A 20,599-nucleotide genomic window follows, 5' to 3' on the forward strand; every position below is an offset into this window, starting at 1 on the left:
AATTATAATATTTGAGCTATTTTGTGCTTAACATTACTCTGTTTTTGTTGTGTTTTTTGTAACAAGGAAAGTCGTCTCTTGGTGTTGTACCACCAACGAGATACAGAGAGTCTTCACCAAGACTTGGAGGTCTTGAGTTTAGAACATACTCTTGGCTGGGGCTGGATCGTAGGAAAGGTTTTCCTAGGCGATTGGGTAAGGTCAAATCAAGGTAGAGATTCTGGAAATTGAAGAAGGTAGCGTTCCGGGTCTTGTAATTGGAAGTGTGTATGTAAGATACATTGACTTCAATTTTTAGTGAAGAAAATCTCTCAGATCAGAAGGGAGGACTGGATGTAGTTTTGTAGTGGACCGCAAAACGAACCAGTATAAAAACTTTGTTGCAGACTGTTTCTTACCCTTATCTCTTTACTGTTTTAAAGTGTTTTTAATTACCTATTGTAGCTGCTATTTTGAATATAGTAACTCTGTCATATAAATATCATTTCTGTTCAAATATATATGCTATATCATTTCTGTATAATCTGTAAGTGGTTGTGTAATTGAGCCATTCAACAATTGTTAATTCTGTGCGACTTAATCGATTAAGGCGGTCTTTAATCGATTAACTGAGTGATTTTCCAGAATAGGGCTTTGGTACAAATAGTGGTAAATGGGAACCGTGACACCTATTCAAGCCCCCCTTCTAGGTGTATTCTGTCACTGATACCTAACATTTTCCATCACCACTACTACTGAGCCTAGGTTCTACTACCAAGCCATTAAACATCAACACTAGATAAAGGCTCTGCAGGATGAGTTAAATGCTCTTGAACTAAATAAAACATAGACACTTGTTGATCTTCCTGTGGATAAGAAACCTATAAGTTCTAAGTGGGTCTACAAAATCAAATACAATTCAGATGGCTGAATAGAAAGGTATAAGACTAGGTTGGTAGCAAAGAGGTATAACCAAACTGAAGGTATAGATTTCCTAGACACTTTTGCACCAGTGGTCAAATTGACCACTATTAGGTTGCTCATTGCCATAGCAGCCTCACAAAACTGGATTATAAATCAATTAGATGTTAATAATGCTTTCCTTCATGGAGAGCTAAATGAAGATGTTTATATGGAAATACCACAAGGTGTGGTATGCAGGACACAAAACAAGGTATGCAAGCTACATAAGTCCTTATATGGACTAAAATAAGCTGGAAGACAATGGTTTACTAGACTAACCAAAACCCTCGTCTCATTGGGATACACACAATCCCACTATGACCACTTTTTATTCACAAAAGTTATAGGTATGAAATTTACAGCTTTACTTATATATATTGATGATTTAGTATTGACATGCAATGATCCAAATGAAATGAAATATGTCAAAAATAACTTGAAAAGCTCCCACACTAGTTAAGGAATGTCCTAAAAACTAATCGATCAGGAACCATTTTGAGGGTTATAATTTTTATTTCTCTTTTGCTATGTAAGATTAGAATTTAGCATTTACCTACCAGCTATCAACAATGTTGAAAACATTTCGGTATTTCACATTTTTGATAGAAAGGTCAACACCATATTATATATAATTAGTGACGTATTGGCAAACAACTATTGCATGTTTATGAGATATTCCCGACTCCTAGCTACATAAGATGGTTTAGATATACACAAGCTATACTAGTATTACACCTACACCTTGTAAGGTTTAATTTAATTCTATATAGGTAAGTGTAATTACATTGATCTCTTTGGCACGATACCTCGTTTAATATATGTATAAATTATAGTTGAAATATCTCTAAAAATAATGGATGTTACGTGTAGTTTTACTAAATCTTAATGGATTTTAGCATACTTTACTTAATAATAGAAAAGAACCACATGACTACCTAGGTTCCATTTGGGATGGTCAAAATTGTGAACTAGTTGGCTCCTCCAATTTCATACATGAGGGTAACATGTATACAATATTAATGTAACAATTTATACACAGTTAATATATCATTCATTATTTATTTTATCTATATTATTTATATTTGAGAGTCAATAATATATGATTAAATATAAATAATGAATAATTCAGTGATAATGTAAAAACTCTTACACTATAAATATATACATTTTTTATATTTAGATATAAGCTTCATAAGGTCAATTTTGTGTATATTGGCCATCGAAATTATCAGCCTTATCGAGGAATTAATCAACCAATTATTGAAGAAGACAAACACCAAAAACATAAGACAAGTGTCTACTTCAGCGATTGCCTTTATGGAACAGACACAATTACAACACCATAATCTTAAACTCAGATGAAGAATATAATAGTGAGTCAAGATTAGAACATATAACATATGATTATTTTTAATCATTCAGATTTTAAATTATTTTAAAATTAAAAAAATACCAAACTTGCAATTACCAAATCTAGTGTTAGAGAGGCTACATAATTTTGAACATAAATCCTCTCTAATACTGAAACTCTATGATATTAATATATAAAGGAAGAATGATTTCTTTTAAGTTTTCATTTATTTAATTTTAAAATAAATTAAAATTAAACCCTTAAACTTTTTTGGGTGTTACATGTAAAGATTTGGGTTCAGTACCAAACTCTCCGGTACCGAAGAGGAGCCCATCATTTTGTACCAAAATAATCATATCAATTTGAGATTATCATCCACTAACCTTCAACTATATCAAGGTGTACGATTAAAGAATTAAATACTATATCATTATCAAGGTGTCGTGGACATGAAAGTATGGATAACCCTTAAAGCTTGCTGTTTTATGCCTCTCTTTTTATAATAAGAATGATAACTTAATTTTATATAGTAAAGCCTCGTGCAAAATGCTCAACCCTCCATGACTAATTTGTAGCTTTCTAGATTAGTAAAGGCAAGTTTAGAATGCACATTTGGCCCTTTCCAAAAAGTGTATATAAAAAAGAATACATATTTGACTTTGTCACGACTTTACCATTTCAGTTCCAATTGGAAACATCAACTATTAGCACTTCTAATATTATTGATCAATGGGAACTTATAGGAAGATGACAAATCATATTGGCCAAATGTAGTAGTAATTTGTGTTCAGGGGAGTGCTTTACATGATTGTATTTTGGAATTAAATTGCGAGGGAGATGGGTCACTTGAAATGGTAACATGCATTGCGATTTTTTGAGGACGATCCTACATTTTTTTTCTCAGAAATCCTCTCCAACATTAAAGAAGAAAGTTATGTTTTTTATTTTTATTTCTAAAAGTAAAAATATCATATTTCATTTAAAAAAGATATAAGTGTCATTATAATTTGTATTTTCTTTACTTTTTTACGGTATTATTCTCTCTGATACTAGAGATAATATTATCTCATTTTTTCATGGTAAAGGAGAGACATGTCTATTTTTTATTTTTCCAACTAATGATATTCTCACACTTTTCTTATTTTCCATGGTAAAAGGACGGATATATTTGATACTTATTTTATATTCATTGTTGTTTATAAAGCAAATTATTTTTCATAACTAATTATAAAGTGATGGAATTGGGGTTTGGATTAAAAATGTTGGTTTACTTCCCTATTTGATGCGAAGAGATATATGTTTTGAATCAGTGCTATAAAAACTGTTTTGTGTGTGCAGGTTGGTTTAACCAATGAACTGGTCTAAATATTCATACAACAATTATATCGATCATAGAATTATATTGGTAAAAAATCAACCAAAATCGGTCATAATTTTCGGTTTTCAATTAAACCATATCAATCATATCGGCTAGTTTCATTTAAAATTATTATTTTTAATGAAAATGACTTATTTTTACAAAACATTGGTATGAGATCAAAAACATATAGTATGGTTTTATACTTCTAAAATGTGGTCTATCATCCAGTGATACATTTTGTTTTAACAAATTGTATAAATAAGAGTTTTTATTGTCTTCTTTATTGATTTTTCAACATTAATATTAGTATAAAATATATATATACATAATTTTATCGATATATGTGGTTTAATTAGTGAACCACATATCAAAACGGCATGGTTTGAAGTCTTTTATAATCCTCTAATATAAAAATAGACTTATTTCCACCCATGATAATGTAATATGAAAGTTAATAGAAATAAGTGATTTCTACCACAATGATATCTGAGAGATTTTAGTGAGATATGAAACATATAATATTTCATCCTAATTAACCAAGATAGGACACTATCTTCTAATTAATAGAGAAATCTGTTTTAATTTAACTTTCATTATTTTCAGGTTAAGTTTCAAGTCAAGGAAGTTTTGCATGTTAAAATTGTAAGTGTAATTCTCCCTATACTCATGTTCTATTTTATTTTTCTGCATATTGCTTTTGTTCGTGCTCATTTTATATCACATGAAATATGGATATCTGATTATGTTATCCACATATATATATATATATATATATATATATATATATATATATATATATATATATATATATATATATATATATATATATAGAATTTTCCTTCCAAATATAATATTTTATCCCCAAATGAGCATATTTTTGGTAGATTGTGTTCAATGTAATATAATTAAGTTCATCATCTAATACTTATATGTAAATGGATACTATAAATTTCATTTACTGAAAGTCCTATTTAAAATGTTGGAATAAACATGGCATAAAGAAGATAAAAAGATACACATTGTGACATAAAATACAAAAGGAGACTTAAATGGCTTTTTGAGGGAATATCTTAGGTCGGGTCACACATGAGATAGAAGACGATTAAAATTTGTCTACAAAAGCACTGAGCAGAAATTAGACATTTCTACATTCATTTGGTTAGAACCAATAATGTGTCCCAAAATTTTCAATGACAATGGACCAAATGACACTCGGTAGAAACCGTGTTGCAAATACACGACCCTTTTCTATCGGTTTTTTGTCTTGCCTCCAACAAAAATGTGTATCTTGGGTCAATTTCTAAGGATATGTAGACGCATGACATGATTCCTCATATGATATGTGGTACTATTATTTTCCTACCACAAAGACACTATTCTTCTCGGTGTAACTTGTACTTCTTCATTCTATTTCATTGAATGAAACAATGTTTTAAATTTAAATTGTACTCATAAATGTAACTGTGAACAAAATATTATGGTAGCTCTCCATTCTTCCTATGCCCCAATAACTTCAAAAGATACGGTGTTTTCACTTATAGTATCCATTACTCTTATGCCTCAGTAATAATGGAATTTCCTGATGATTAGAGACTCCACGATCACAACCGGATCCAACAAGAGGTATCATAGCTGACTATTTGGCTGAGACATGGTGGGCTCAAGGGGGCAGACCACTAACTTTGTGGCAGGGGTGTTCGCGGTCCATTTGGATCGGTTTTTAGGCCAAAAATGGTCCGATCTAAACACGTAATTAACATGCAGTCCGGTCCGGTTTATTTATATTAAGATGTCAGATCCAAATATTATATGCGGTTTCGGTTCAGTTTGGATTGTTTTTTTTTAATATAAAATAATGAAATTGCACTTACGTTCAAAACTCATAAAAATAACAAAATATTAACCATAAAGCAACAATAAAAATGTTGTTTAACAACATTAAAATGTGTGCAACAATAGTAGAAGTAAACAATATTATAAAATAGTAATAAAAAATAAGACAATAATAATAAAAGCAAAAAATGGTAATAACAACAATAAGACATTAATAGTAACAAGACAACAAAACAACAAAATATCAACAACAACAATATGAGCATTTGCAACATAATTTTAACAGTTAGAGTAATTCACTAATGATTAATAATAATAATACTTTTAAATTAAAAATAAAATTGATAGTAAAACACCTAATGAGAATCAACACTTGAATCCTCTTCATTTGGTTGTGGGATTGATTTAAGTTCTAAAAAATGTATAAAATATGATCAATATGATTTAAAACATTGCAACATATATATATATATATATATGTTATAGAATATAACAAATAAAATATATGTACAATTTTGGAGTTAGGACTTAAAATTAAAGTTGGAAGACACTTAAAAGTATTATACACTTAAACTTTACATACTATTTCGGTATGGTCTAGATCGATCTGGATCCAAGAGGCGAAACCAAAATCCGGACCAGACCAATCAATCTTTAAAAAGTAAGTCAAATTCGATCCAAACACATTCAGTTTTTGCAGTTTCGGTCTATTTTGGATATGTTTTCGATTTTATTTTTGGACTGGTCTGAATTTGAACACCATACTTTGTAGTATCCATACTTGATAGAGGAGATTGTTAAGTATATTTAAGTGTGAAATCTCACATTTAATACAATTAGAGGAGTAAAATAATTTATAAGTGGAAAAAAACTAAGAAAACTATTGTATTAACAATTTTGATTCAAAATGTGATGAAAGTATCTATACTTTTCCCATACCACAATAGAACTTCCTCAAGGTTTCAACTTCTCAATATGCCCATCATCACAAATAAAAAAGTGTGCTAGAATTGGAACTAATGATTCAAGATTATATGAAACTCAAAAGCCATTCCAAATGGTTGAGCATAACAAGTAGATTTTTTTTTCTCGAAAAATTAAGCTGTCTATTCTTATTATATGATAAAAAAACTGCTATTTTATTCCCTTTTATTTAGCACACATTTTTTTCCTACCAGCCCAATTTATTACATAAAATGATTATTTCTACAAAAAAGAACAAAATCCCAAAGTTAAAAAGAACCACAATCCAAAATCTCAAAGTAGAGAAGTGAAGATGGGTTCCATTCCCAATCTCTATATCAACCCAACGGAAAGCGCGATTTCCCGCCAGAAAACATGCGATTGAGCAATCGCCTCTTCGAAAATTTCTGAGGTATCTCTATAATAATATATATGATTTACACACGTGCACTTAGGTAATGTGTAAGCTTCAATGCTATGAATTATGGTTGAGTTTCGCACTTGTGTTTTGTTGAATTATTGTATAGTACTATAGTCCGTGTGATTTGACTAAGAAAATAAGAGAAAGGTACTGAGAATGTGTAAGCAAAGCCAAGAAAATGTGGCTTTGTTTGACATAACTATATTATAGATGTGAGATTGTATCTTGTAGCTATGAGATCGTAACTTATATAGTTAAAACCTTATAAATGTGTGGTTAGTCGACTAAACTAGAGCTGTTGGATAAAACTGATTGTACAACTAGCCGAGGACAATCAAGCCTTATCCCAGTAGGTGAGGTCGGCGGCTGAGATTTATCAACTGATTTAAAAAGAAAGACATGTAATATGGGTTGGGGTAAAAATTTGTCATTTGCTGAAAATTGAAGTGCAGAATTGCTATATGAATTATTAGAAGAGCTTAAACCTTTCATATAGGCTAGCTTCCGAAGGTAGTTCTCCGAATTTCACTTCCTCTTAGCCTTCTAGTTCTACTACTGAAAATCCATCTCCCTCTACTCCTTCTATCTGTATTCATCCAATGATGACCATTGACTAGGTCCAAATCAGGGATTGATAAATCATTTGTTCCCAGAGCTCAAGGAGTTTTTCTAGTCCAGACTGAACCCATTCTAGCACACACTGCGTTCCTTTCTGTACTTGATGAATGCATTTATATTTTTAGGAAAAAAGTCACTGGAAGAGTGGTGATATGAGTAGAGTGTTTTTTTAAGGGAAAATAATAATCTGTTTTTACATTATAGAAGGAAAAGCTCATTAACATGAAATTGGTAAAGTAGTCGACTATCGACTATATTTATCTTGATTTCCACTCTTCATGTAGCTTAGTGGGTTTATCTGCATTCACTATTGTGATAAAGAGCAAGAGATAGTGATAAGGTAGGATTTGCCTCTTTTAGGTCATGTTTGAACTTACAATTTGAGTCTCCAGTAATTGATAGATAATATCAAATTTATATCAGATAACATTACCCTTATTTGTTCGGGAACAATTACTTGCAATGTTGTTTGGACAATGGACATTAGTCTAATTTAAGCCGCATATCATGGACATATATACAAATTACACACTTATGCCTGGTATGCATGTGCAAAATGAGGTCCCAATACCATATAGATAGGTTCTAATAGGCATGTAGGTAGTTGTAGCTACTCACATCAGATATATGCTTTTGGATAACATTATTCCACTAGTAATACAAGCACAAGCAATAATGACTGAAACATTAATAGTTTGGTCATTGTCTTCAGACTTTAGTTGGGGACAACTGTTCCCACTAGCCCAAATCCCATCGTAAAGAAAGCCCCTGCCTGCAGCAACAGATAGACAAAGAAATGGTCGTTTCCAAATAGCAGGTCGTATATTGCACAGTGCAGCATGTACATCCCCACTATTATCTCCAATGGATGTATTGTCTTGATCAGGGTAAAAGGGTTATAAATAGGAATCCTGCTCATGAAGGGAAATGGGTCGTAAGTACGCATCAGATGCATTAATAGGGAGAAGGGAGTTAGGCAAATATTGTCACTGCATTCTTTACCTTGCAATCTAATGTTATTCAAATACATTATTGTGTTTGATAGAGCTTCTTTTTTTACGGAAAGAAGGCTTTTATTTGCATAGAAAGCTGTGCCATTATTCCCGCATGTTCAGCAAATGCAAAAACTTTCAGCAGTTTTCAGCATAGAAAACAGATTTTTTTATAAGCTCCCGGTTATTTTTTCGAGATTATTTTTCAAGATTGTAATATAAATTTAGAAGCTCTACCAAACAGAAGTATACAATATTATGAAAAGGAGTAATTTAAATATCATGGTTGTGTTCCTATTGCTGTTTTTCCTGCAATTTTAGTTTATTTTACATTTAAATAAATTTTTTAATGTTATCATAGAGTAATCCAATATCAATATTTATGTTAGTTTAATATATTGCTTTATTTAGGCAAAGCTGCTAATACCTTTCCAAAATTTGAAACCATGAAATCCTTGATGTTGGTGACCTAGCATTGTTCTTCTGTTTCTTGGCATTTCCTAGCTTCTCAGTAACAACCCATTCATTGACACGGTTTGCTTCTAGAAGTCCTATAATGGCTGCTTTAGTTCGATGAAGTGACATGACATTCTCAAAGAGTATCCAGCATACAAGTAGATGTAGGGACCTGTCCCATAAATAAGTGAATGTAGTGTAATTCAGATAACTGAGGGACTGTAAATAAATTTTACACTAATGTCCTAAACCAATTACCTTGGGGTGGAGATTGCATTTAGAATAGTAATGGCTGCTGGGATGTATATGGCAATCTTTTTTGTGAGTTGGACTTCTGGAACTATCACACAAGCTGGTATAACTATGCAGTAAAAGAAGAACGTGACCCAGTGTGCGACTATTTTCCTCACAAAGAAGAAAGCATAGATAAGATGAAGTCTCTTGAAAAGCGACACCCTCTGGATGATACATACCAAACAGTATAAGAGTTTGTAAATCATGATTCGGTAAGGATTTGTTTTTAGCCGTTGATGTGAAAATTAGAGTTTACTTACTTTGCAAAAGAGGATTTCTTTGGTCATTTTCTTAAATAGGTTAGCTGGACCACATGACCACCTGTGTTGCTGATATCGGTATGCTTTAAATGTACTTGGTAGCTCATTTTGTACCTAGGAAGCAACAAAAGCACCCCCAGGGGCAGGGGTTAGTTTATGGGTTATTCAAACTTAGAACATGATATTGTCCTCAAAGCATATAGATCAGATATGGTAACTCACTGTCACGTCACCCACAAAAATGAATTCCCAGCCCTGCAGGCTTGCCCTAACTGCAAGGTCCATATCTTCCACCGTAGTTCGGTCTTTCCACCCTCCAGCGTCTTTTATTGCTTGAATCCGCCATATTCCTGCTGTCCCTATATGTTATAGAGGAAGTTTGAATAAGTCAATCTGCTAAGATGCTTGTTTGAATTTAGTTCAATGAGCCTCAGAACTTACCGTTGAACCCAAAGAATGAGTATGTTGAAGAGCCTACTTCCTGTTCAACAGTGAAGTGATAATCGAGTGACATCTCTTGAAGACGTGTCATCATACATTCTTCTGAATTCACTGCAAATACGTAACAAAGAAATTAAAAAAAATTAATTCCTTTTATGTATTCCTTCCTTATTAATACTTTTGCTGCTAACTGGTGTGGCTGCAACAAATTAACTAGGTGGTTTTACGAGTTACTTACCAAATTTCCATCTTGCCTGAACCAAACCCAACTTTGGGTTCTCAAGCAGATAAGGAATTGTATTCCAAAGAAAATCTGCATCTGGCTGGAAATCTGCATCAAATATCGCTACAAACTCACAATCCTCCACATACTGCTTCTCCAAACCCTCTTTTAGTGCACCTGCCTTGTAACCATTACGATGTCTCCTTGTTTCATATTTGACATTCACACCTTTTTTTATCCATTTATGACACTCCAATTCAACCAATTCCTGCATGTTCGTAATCACATGGTTACTGAATATATGCAGAGAGAGGATTTGCAATGAAGCTTTAATGGATTAATCAGATACCCTCAAGACTGGGTTTGTTGAGTCATCAAGAACTTGAACTATGAGTCTATCGGATGGCCATGAAAGCCCACATACTGCTCCAATGGAAAGCTTGTAAACCTGGAAGCATAAATTGCAATTTTTTGAGCTGAGGTAGTTCATCCTTGGCCTTCAATAATTACCAACATAACTGTATCACTTTAATTGCACATTCCTAGTTTGGACAAACGAAACTGACTTGTGTATTCATTTACTTTGTCAGTTAGCTGTGGTTTATTACTCAATGTTATGTCACCATGGTTAGGTCCCATCATTATTGATTGTTAAAATGCTTTGCATGGTAGTACTACTACCAATGTTAAAATATCTTAAAATAATGACAATCTGAAAGGACATGCTTGGTAAAGGGTCTTTGAAAGATGATAGACTTTGTTGATAAGTTTTATGGGTGAAAAAAAATTAAAGAATGAAAATAAGAAAGTAGGAGTAATGTAATAAACTATTAACACCATTATAAAATGCTTGAGCACACATAACCTGGTTGATTTCTACCCATTTAATGCTAGTCTAATTCTTTCTGATAACTACAAATGATAAAGGATATGCTTGTTGGAGTTTGGCATTGTTGTTTAGAACAATAAACCACTAGCAACTGATCTGACCACTTATACAGCATTTTAGAATAAGATTACTGCATGATCTGTGGATGTTAAAGTGGTAAAGGTGCATACATGTAATATAGCATTCTAAAAATTTGGATTCTGTAGAAGGCTTCTTAATTGAAAAAGCAAGGGTACCTCTTTCTCATTATACATAGGTATTTGGATCAACACCTTGGGGTATCTTTTGTTTCTCTGCAGTTTCTGCTTCATGACATCCAAATTGTACTTTCTATATTTTTTCTTCCCCAGCACTTTGACAATTGCACATATAGTTGCCATGACTACTCTTTCAACAAATAGCATGATTGACATAGTTGAGCACAGTATGACTGCTAATTTTAGGAGTGGTATTATCACTGGGGCCCGTATTGATTCCCAGGCATAGCGCAGATGGCTTGAAGCATATTCTGGTGCCCTTACATCAGTCTCCTCAAAGATTAGGTTTCTCATGGTTGGTGGGGTTTCAGATATCAAGGAATATAAACCTAATAAGTTGCTTGGGGGCTTAGACAAGTGCAGGATGGGTCAGTGACTTGTTGCAGGCATTGGGCAAGAGGGTATGATGATTGTTGAAGGTGAAACATTTATATAAGAAGGAAATGCAAGGAAGGAAGGAAGATGATGATGTGATGGAGAGCTATTCTTTTTGAGAGACACGTGTTGTTCATGCACGTAATGGTGCTGCAACGTAGCTACTTCATAGCTGGATATGTCTTTTCTTGCCGACAATTTGATCAAGAGTTTACCGTCAATGATTTTGATCACAGTAAGAAGTTGTTTTGTATTCAGTCCAATTTTGTGAGATTCTGTTATGTTGCTAGTAATTATTAGATACATGCCAACAGAGTCAAGCTAGCTTATTTGGTACTTCGCTATGGCTTAGGTACGGTCTTTTTGTTAAATTAATTTTCTCTTATCTTCTACATATGCTGTTTCTTTCCTTTTGTGAGAAGGCATATTCAGCCATATAAAGTGTGTTGATTTTCTTTCGTGATTAATTTGTTTGGGTAAGGTCGATGATAGTATGTAGTACTTTGTAGTTTGCTACTAGATGCTTTTAAATTCTTTCATGAATCTTTCCTAAGCATTATTCACAAAAGCAAATCAACAGATTTCTCTAAGTAAAAAAATGAAGTGATGTAAACAAGAGGTGAGAGGAGGTAATGTGTGCGAAGTAGAAGAAGAATGGAGACAATCCCTTGTTAGGAAAGATTGACATGAATGCTGAAAAATGGGATAAATTAAAAAAGGAGAGTGAGTTTCATTTTAGTTTATATCACAGTTTAGAAGTTTCTTGATGCCAACGTCTCTAATGATGCGATGCTATAATTTTAAAGTAAAAAATATATAATATCCTTTAGAAGCATTTGACTGATAAAGAAAGAGAAGTCCTTCCTTTCTGGTTTCTGCAATAAATTCCTTGCTATATGAGATGGTTGCTATCCTTTCCTTTTATCTCATGTATTAAGATAAAGTTTCTCTAGACCTACGATTTTATTTTACATATTCATAAAACATGGTATTTAGTCTTTTTGTTACCTAAGTCAGTGATATTTTTGTAATTTTTTCTTCTACAAACTTTTGATTGCAAAGAAAGAAAACCTAAGCTGAATGATTTATCAAGATTGGAGTTTAGTGAAGCCAGTTTTAAAGGGCCGCTATTCCATAAAAATCATCAAAAGCACAGACGGTGCTTTCTAAATATTTTTATATCATAGCTGAAATTTCTTTACAATAATCTCATTTTATTATAGTTGGTTTATGCTCTCTGGTTTAATAGAAATGACCTATGGCATTGTCTGTGTGTGGCCCTGAATTATGGCAACTTTTCATGTCTGACTCAGATGGTGTGTATTTACTCTGCGACATGTTGCAGTCATTTGGATTTATCAAATTGTCTTACCTTCAAATTTTGCGTGCACTCAAGTTCAACATGGACAATATCTTGTACTTAAGCTATACTGTCTGCTTCCTTGTCGGTGTTGTTTCTCTCAGAAGTTATGACAGATAAGGGGGTTTACGTTTCAATCATTGCTTTCTTCATTTTGAAAAACTCATCTCGCTCCTTCCATTCGAAGTTGAAATACAATTTGAATTACCTAATTAATATTGTGTCGGTGACAAACGTAATGGTGCTTCCAAAATGTTTTGGTCGACAAGATGGGTTATGTAAGATTGTTCCCATTTTGAGATAATTATATGTTTTAAGTCTTTTGTGTCTTTGGTAAGTATGAAATGGTAGCTGTGGAACAGTAAATATTGGAATTTATTTTGCCTTTGTTGAGTTAATTATGTTGTTAGGACTTTGGCATAGCCTTGGCATAGGCTGAACATATAAACTTCATTAGCACATGAGACATGATTTGTTGTTGTAAGGAATAATTGATCAAAGAAACCTCTTTTCCTTGTGTGTATTGGTCTTGATTAGTTTGATTCAAAATTATGAACTGCAGATGATTTGTTATATTTTCATTTTTATGTAGTCATGCGTCATGCCCATTCATTGTTTTACCTTGTTTAGTGTTTCACAATTCACCCACGTATCTGACTTTCTGAGTTGTTAATTGCTTGTATGTTTCCTTGATTTAGATATTAATATTAATATATGATATATCTTTCAAGGTATTACCCAAGCCAGGCGAGATAATTCTACATTAAATTGGTTGGTCTAGTTTAATTGTTGCAAGTCCTGAAGCTTGCATTATCATGCAAATTTTACTGTATTGTGACACTTGTTAGATGGTAAAGTAGTGAAAAGGGAAGAGTATACTTCGATGGTCTTTGTCTCCATTCTGACCAACTTATTTGGTTTCAGCCATCGGATGTTGAAATAGAAAGGAAAAATAATAAAAAGAATAACCCAGTTAATATTTCACTTCAGGGATTATAAAACTTTTGAGATCTCTGAAGTGTTGAGCCTGGAGAATAGGTTAGATAAGTTGTTTCTGCTTTTGGAGAACTATATGTTGAATTTTGTCCCTGTGGAGCAATAAATATAGGTTTCATGTGTTTGGGTCAATTATATTGCAGCATTATGAGATTGGCTTGCATATACCCTGACATAAACTTCAGTAGCATGCAAATTGTTGTAGTGAGTGATTAATCAAAGAAACTTCTATGCATTTTGTATGTCAAAGTCTTAATTATTCTGATACGCCTCACACAAAACTGAAAGCTTCTGGATTTTAAAAGTTTATATCATTAATTGGTCCTTATTATAGAGATTCTACAAAGTTTTACATTGGCTGTCATGACTGCCTACCATAACCTTCATCTTTTATCCAGGACTTTCAACGTATAGCATTAAGCACACATAGGCAGGTTTTAATGATATAGGAAGTCTGGTGTTTTCCCTTTGATCCACATTAACTGCTTTATGTATTGCGTGAACATTTAAGCTTGCAGTTTTTATTATATAGTGATGCTTGTTAAATAACAAACTTGTGTAACTGTGATTTTCAGGTTAAGGAAATCAGTTTTATACCATATTTTGGAAGGTTCTGTACTTCTATTTTGCACATAAGTTAAGTTTGACACTGATTGTAATTTTGTAATATAATATTTTTCCTATCTTTGCAATTTAGCTTTTTATGCTGCTCTGGATGGCTGGAAGATGTGAAACTTGTACAGGTATGTGCTTATTGGGCAATGCCAATTAGAATGTAAAGATATCTTTAAAATAATCATATTAAGGGCCTTATTATCTTTTTAAATTATTATCTTAATGATTAACCAGTATTTGATTTGTTGTGCCTATACATGATTTATTCTGGCTGGATATTCATTGGTCATATGCATCAAGCAATCATGCCAGTGAAAGGAAAGAGTTGTTGCTCCCCTCCTGCAGAAAAGTTTTTTGGTTAGTATATTATGAATTGCAAAGTCCTTTTTCATTGACTATTGGACTGATCCTACTTTTTGTAGAGAAAGATTTGTGTAGAGACGTATGTATGTAGAGATAACCAATAAAATTTTGACAACACGTTAAAAATTTAATTTTAATTAAAATTTAGTTATTAATGATAGCACAAAAAAACATAAATACATTTGTCTCCAAATATGACGTGTTGTATATTTCTCTATACAAGTTTTTCTTCATTTTGCATTGCTCATTGGATGCCAAATAATGCTTTATAGTCTATATGTCTCTGCATGTTTTCTCTAACCTTGTAGTGGAGTAGAATATTGCTGGTATTTGTTTTCCTTGTAGTGTTGCTTCCAAGGGCTTGTGCCCTGACATTTTTTTCTGTTTAAAGCTCAATTACTGTTTTTTATTTTATTTTCAGAGATGATATACATGTATGGTGAAGTATTGTTTGTCATTATTGCATGGTTCAGACATATCTAAATCACTGATTATTCATTAACGAGTTAAAAACATTCGATTGACTTGCATGTATGGTGATTAAGTATTCTCTTAAATAGTGGAAGCCACTTAATGTTGAGCTTCAAAACTTGTTACAAAGGGTCATTTTAAATTTGGAGGTGAAAATAAATTATATTGGAGTTTGTTTTCAACTAACTTTGGTGAACCAACGGACGTTGATTCAAGTGGTACATGCTTGATTCCCCTTAAGCAAGAACCTGGGTTCGAGTCTTGTGGATGGAAAAAATGTCCGTTGGGAGAGTTAGCCCCACGTACCTGTGGATGTTCCCGGCTCGGACAGGATTGCCTCCAGTGCAAGGATACCAGTGGGAAACCAAAAAAAAAAAAAAACTAACTTTGGTGAGATATATAAAGTATTTCTCGTGTTTTTTTCGATGCTCCTATACTTGGTTGTTATCAGAGCAAGAAAATTCCTTTTGCATCATTAAATGTATATTACATAAATTTTGAGGGTCATTAAATGCATCTCATGAAGTATGGATGATATTTTGTGTATTTGGTCAGCTATAGAAAAGGCTTAAACCTTCTTATATTTGGTTATATTACTTCACCGACTTGCCAACTAAAACTTGGTCAACACTCAAAAGTTTTGTAGTTTTGGTCCAAGCTGTCTTATTTGCTTATATCATCAAAATTGGAGGGTGAGCTACACTCAAGTTTTGTATTCTTGGGTAACATGTGCTACTCAATGTATCACTTTACCTGATTAGGTAATGAACCATTTAAAGAGTTAATAAATTAATATTTTTTATTATTCAAAAAATATGATATATTGAGTAATATAAAAATGGGACAATAGATGTTTTCTTCATGTACTTATTATCTTCTTGCACATGAACGAAGGTTTACACCTCTTCTTGCCCATGTTATATAATTTTTTTTGTCTTTAATATTTTTTAATTTCTAGAAAAAGTCATATAATACTACTACTACTCTCACATTAAATTGAACATTTAAATAAATAAATAAATTATAATTTGAAATATATATAACAAAAAAATATAACAAAAATATGTCAAATATATAAAAGACATTCTAATTATACAATAATAATGTGGAGTGAGTGACTCATTAAAATATTAGATGTGCTCTGTGAACTATACATCTGTTAATAACAAAAAAACTAATGTCTACATTGAGAGATCATCAAAGTGGTGCAACATCCTTAATAAATCATTTTCAGTACATTGTTAATAATAGATCAAATTTTTGTCAGCATGCTCAGAGCAAGTTGTCTACTAAATATGCTGGAACTTGTTAATGAAAATGATGTTACCTTATCCCCACCAATGTTCAATCAAACTCATGTGTAATAATGTTGCTATTTATTCACATCCGAACTTTTTTTCTTTCAATTTTGACAGTGGCCAAAGTTTATGGGCAAAAACCTACTTAAGCGTCATGTTAAAATTTTAAATAATGGTTTTGAAAACTTCAAAAACCTTAACGTTTTATATGAGTATTTGTAGTTATTGCGACCTTAATTATTATAGTTATAAGATTTTAGTCCGCCCAAAACCTTGACATATTTAAATAATGCACGTTTGTGACACAATTATGTGATAACAAGTCAATAATGTTTTCCGGGACCATAAGGTTCTAGAATTTACATTAAAATGATCATGTATCATATTGAATATCTCATAGTCAAGAAGAAAAAGTGGTGTAGTCAATAGTGAATTGTCTACATTCTTCAACATTCATGGTCACTGTCACGATTACGCATCATTAGTATTGGAAAGTGAGAAACTTATTCACTGCCTCACCCGACTTAATTGATTTTATATGAATTCTAAATTCAAAGAGATATTTTTCTGTCGATAGATAATTTTGTTAAGCACATTTAATATTACACCTAACAAATTACTCATGAATTAGGTATTTATACACATGTTAGACCTGCTATTAAATTTTTGCTTTTATAAAAAAGAGAAAAAGATATATATACTAACAATATCAGATTTTTATACATTGTTAGTCTATTATCTACTATTGATTTTAATTATTATTGATTTTTCAGAAAAAACAAGACAAATGAGTGATAAATAATATATTGACTCTATATAAATTTTTACAATATACATAAATATTGCATTCTATAAAAAAAATATTTTTGTAAAGGAATTTAATTTTGATTGAGATGTTTTTTTAGTAAGGACATTTTACTAATTACCCAAATACTAAATAGCTCATCAAGAAGGTCTAATCTATTAACTAAATAAGAAAATTATGTTCTTACATTTTCAACCTATACACGTGTCAAGCTTAGAAGAAATTTTTTCCCGCTCAAACTCTACACATTTCTACAAAATCACTCACTCATCCATAAACGCCACTTGTCATTATTATTATAATAATAAAGAAAAACTGTAAAAATCAGTCAAGAAATTTAAATGATAGCTGTCAATCATTATTCTGCAACTCTCTTACTCATCACATTAAATAAAATCACTCACTCATCCCATAAACGCCACTTGTCATTATTATTATAATAATAATAATTATAATAATAAAGAAAACTGTAAAAATCAGTCAAGAAATTTAAATGATAGCTGTCATTCATTATTTCACCCACTACGTTTTGTTCATTAATTAATTATTATCACATTTGTTTGGTTCCGTGTGAAATGTAGTACTATTCATATTTTGAATGATTTTTTTAGTTTGAAAGTAATATACTTTATCATTTAGAAAGAAACTTTTTGATATTCGTTATTGATATTCGTTAGAAAGAAACTTTTTATTTCATGGAGCTTTAGAACTACTATTCATATTTAGTTAGAAATAAACTCTTCATTTCCTGGGGCTTTGGGTTGCATTATCACTCATACACGTGTTGTCATATTTACCACTCTAACACAATGACTCCTACAGACCTATTTCTCAGCTTCATCATTACTACTACTTTCACTTCCCTCTTTATCTATGATACATTGCTTATCTTATTTTTCACTTTTCAAAATACTCAATACTCAATTTGTGCTTCAGACAATGGTAAGATTTTTTGCTTTTATTTTTTCATGTTATTACACCGTTACTTTTTCTATGTTGATTGCATTTCTTTTTTTGTTTATCATTATACTAGCATTTCATTATTTTGGTGGGTTGACAAATCTTGTGCTCCATCTTTGGAAATGAGAATTTCATCATGTTTCTATGTTCATTGTCATCCTTTTTCTATGTTCATTGCATTTCTTTTTTGTTTATCATTATACTAGCATTTCATTTTTTGTACTTATGTTATTAATTTTTTGGTTCTTTCTGTAGTAACTAACATTTACATTTGATAGTGTATTTTTTGCATCCTTCAAAGCCATTTCATATATTGTTATTTTATTTTTTTATGCTCCAAAGCTATTTCACCTTACAAACCCTTATTTGTTGTTGTTGGATCTATTTGTTATCATTGTCAAGTTATTAGTCATATCTTTTTTCAGCTGAAATTATTGACTGTTAATGGTAACAATGATAATGAAATTCTCATTTCACTTTTTTTTACTCGCAGCAATCATGGCACATAGAGTGAACTTCATTTCTGAGATAAACGGTTCAAAAGATACTTGGAAGTTGAAGGTTAGGATTATTGGTCTTTGGCGGGTTGACAGATCTTCTGCTCCATCATTGGAAATAATTTTTATGGATCAAAAGGTGATACTTTGTTAGCCATTTTTTCCTTTCTTAGATATTTGTTTCATGTATTTTATTAAATTTCAAACATAATAACTTTTAATTTTATTTTAGGGAGACAAAATACAAGCGGATGTTAAGAATTATCAAATTTCACAATGGGAGCCTCAACTGGAAGATGGGAGTAGTTACATTGCTGAAAATTTCGATGTGGTTCTTAATGAAGGTCTGTATAGAGGTTCGAACCACCCCTTCAAGCTTATCTTCCAAAAAGGTACGATAATGAAAATGAATGAACTGTATGAAATTCCACCATATGTTTATTAGTTCACTACATTTGAGGACATTCTTAATGGAGTTGTTGGTACTGATGTCTTAGTTGGTAAGTGTAACCCATTTTCAATATAGTTTAAAATTATTTCGATTATTCTGTATACTACCTAATGGATTATTATTTTTTAGATGTTATTGGCGAGTTTATAGATATTGAGATGAGTCAGCCTGAATCCACCCCAAAGAAAGTTGTGTTCTTCATGAGAGACCAAAGGTTATTTGAATTTAAAGCGTTTTATATAAAGTTATAAATTTTGTTACAACAATGACAACCTTTAACAATTTATTTGCTACCAATTAATGTTGTAGGGGAAATACTCTTAGTTGTATATTGTGGGGCCAATTTGCTGCACAATTACTGAAATTTGAAGAGAATCATAAGTTTGGTCCTATTGTTGTCATCCTCACCCTTGCCAAGATCCGTGATGCTAAAGGTTGTTTTAATGTTAAATATATGTTTATTACATAAAAGTAAATAATATTGAATATAATTTGTGTATGACACTTCTTTAATTTTCATAGGAGGGTATCCTGTGACTATTCAAAATACTATGTATGGTTCAAAGCTTTTTATCAATGATGACAGCATTCCACATGTTCAACTTTTCACAAGCAGGTTAACAAAATTTCCCAACAACTTTTCTATCAAATTTTCAGCTTTATATTGGTTGTGATTTCACCTATAACATGTTTATATGTAATAGTTTGGACATAAACAAATCCTATGAATCATATAGCCAACGAATGAGCTAATCGTCTTCAAGCTCTCAAGGTGGGTCTCAAGAGAAGTTTTTCCATAATGCAAATGTGAAAACAATATGCGAATTGATTCAGCTTGGGCAGGTATTATTCTAACTATCCTACAATCTAGCTCCCCCTTGCTTAAAATAATTAGTAACATTGTTATCCATTGTCTTTACATTTGTATGTTAAGGAATCTGTTTGTGTTACTTATGGAAAGATTGAGAAACTCTTCGCTAATGGATGGTACTATGACGGCTGCCCCCAGTGCAATAGAAAGGCTGATGCAATTAGGATACCTTTTAACTGCCCTGGTTGTGGGAAGTACTTACAAGAAGTTGTTCCTAGATGAGCAAAGGACTATTTT

General features: G+C 31.9%; 1 protein-coding gene and 1 long non-coding RNA gene across 3 annotated transcripts; one reads left to right on the forward strand and one right to left on the reverse strand.

Annotated features, from left to right (window-relative positions):
• Positions 7,490 to 11,617, reverse strand: LOC109334852 (mannan synthase 1-like). Its single transcript, XM_019570837.1, has 9 exons — positions 11,280 to 11,617; positions 10,504 to 10,602; positions 10,170 to 10,422; positions 9,932 to 10,042; positions 9,713 to 9,849; positions 9,491 to 9,604; positions 9,195 to 9,394; positions 8,908 to 9,108; positions 7,490 to 8,399 (listed from the first exon to the last, which is right to left on the reverse strand). Exons 1-9 carry the CDS (start codon positions 11,592 to 11,594, stop codon positions 8,204 to 8,206), a joined length of 1,626 nt encoding a protein of 541 aa, XP_019426382.1. The 5' UTR covers positions 11,595 to 11,617; the 3' UTR covers positions 7,490 to 8,203.
• On the forward strand, positions 19,300 to 20,574 carry LOC109334114. 2 transcript variants are annotated; one of them, XR_002106063.1, is made up of 6 exons: positions 19,300 to 19,540; positions 19,621 to 19,705; positions 19,801 to 19,925; positions 20,014 to 20,107; positions 20,196 to 20,334; positions 20,426 to 20,574. It is a non-coding gene; the product is annotated as an uncharacterized LOC109334114 (long non-coding RNA). The 2 variants fall into 2 exon arrangements; XR_002106064.1 differs by lacking the exon at positions 19,801 to 19,925.

The sequence above is a fragment of the Lupinus angustifolius genome, chromosome LG19 (genome assembly GCF_001865875.1).
Source record: "Lupinus angustifolius cultivar Tanjil chromosome LG19, LupAngTanjil_v1.0, whole genome shotgun sequence".
NCBI classification, from domain to species: domain Eukaryota; kingdom Viridiplantae; phylum Streptophyta; class Magnoliopsida; order Fabales; family Fabaceae; genus Lupinus; species Lupinus angustifolius.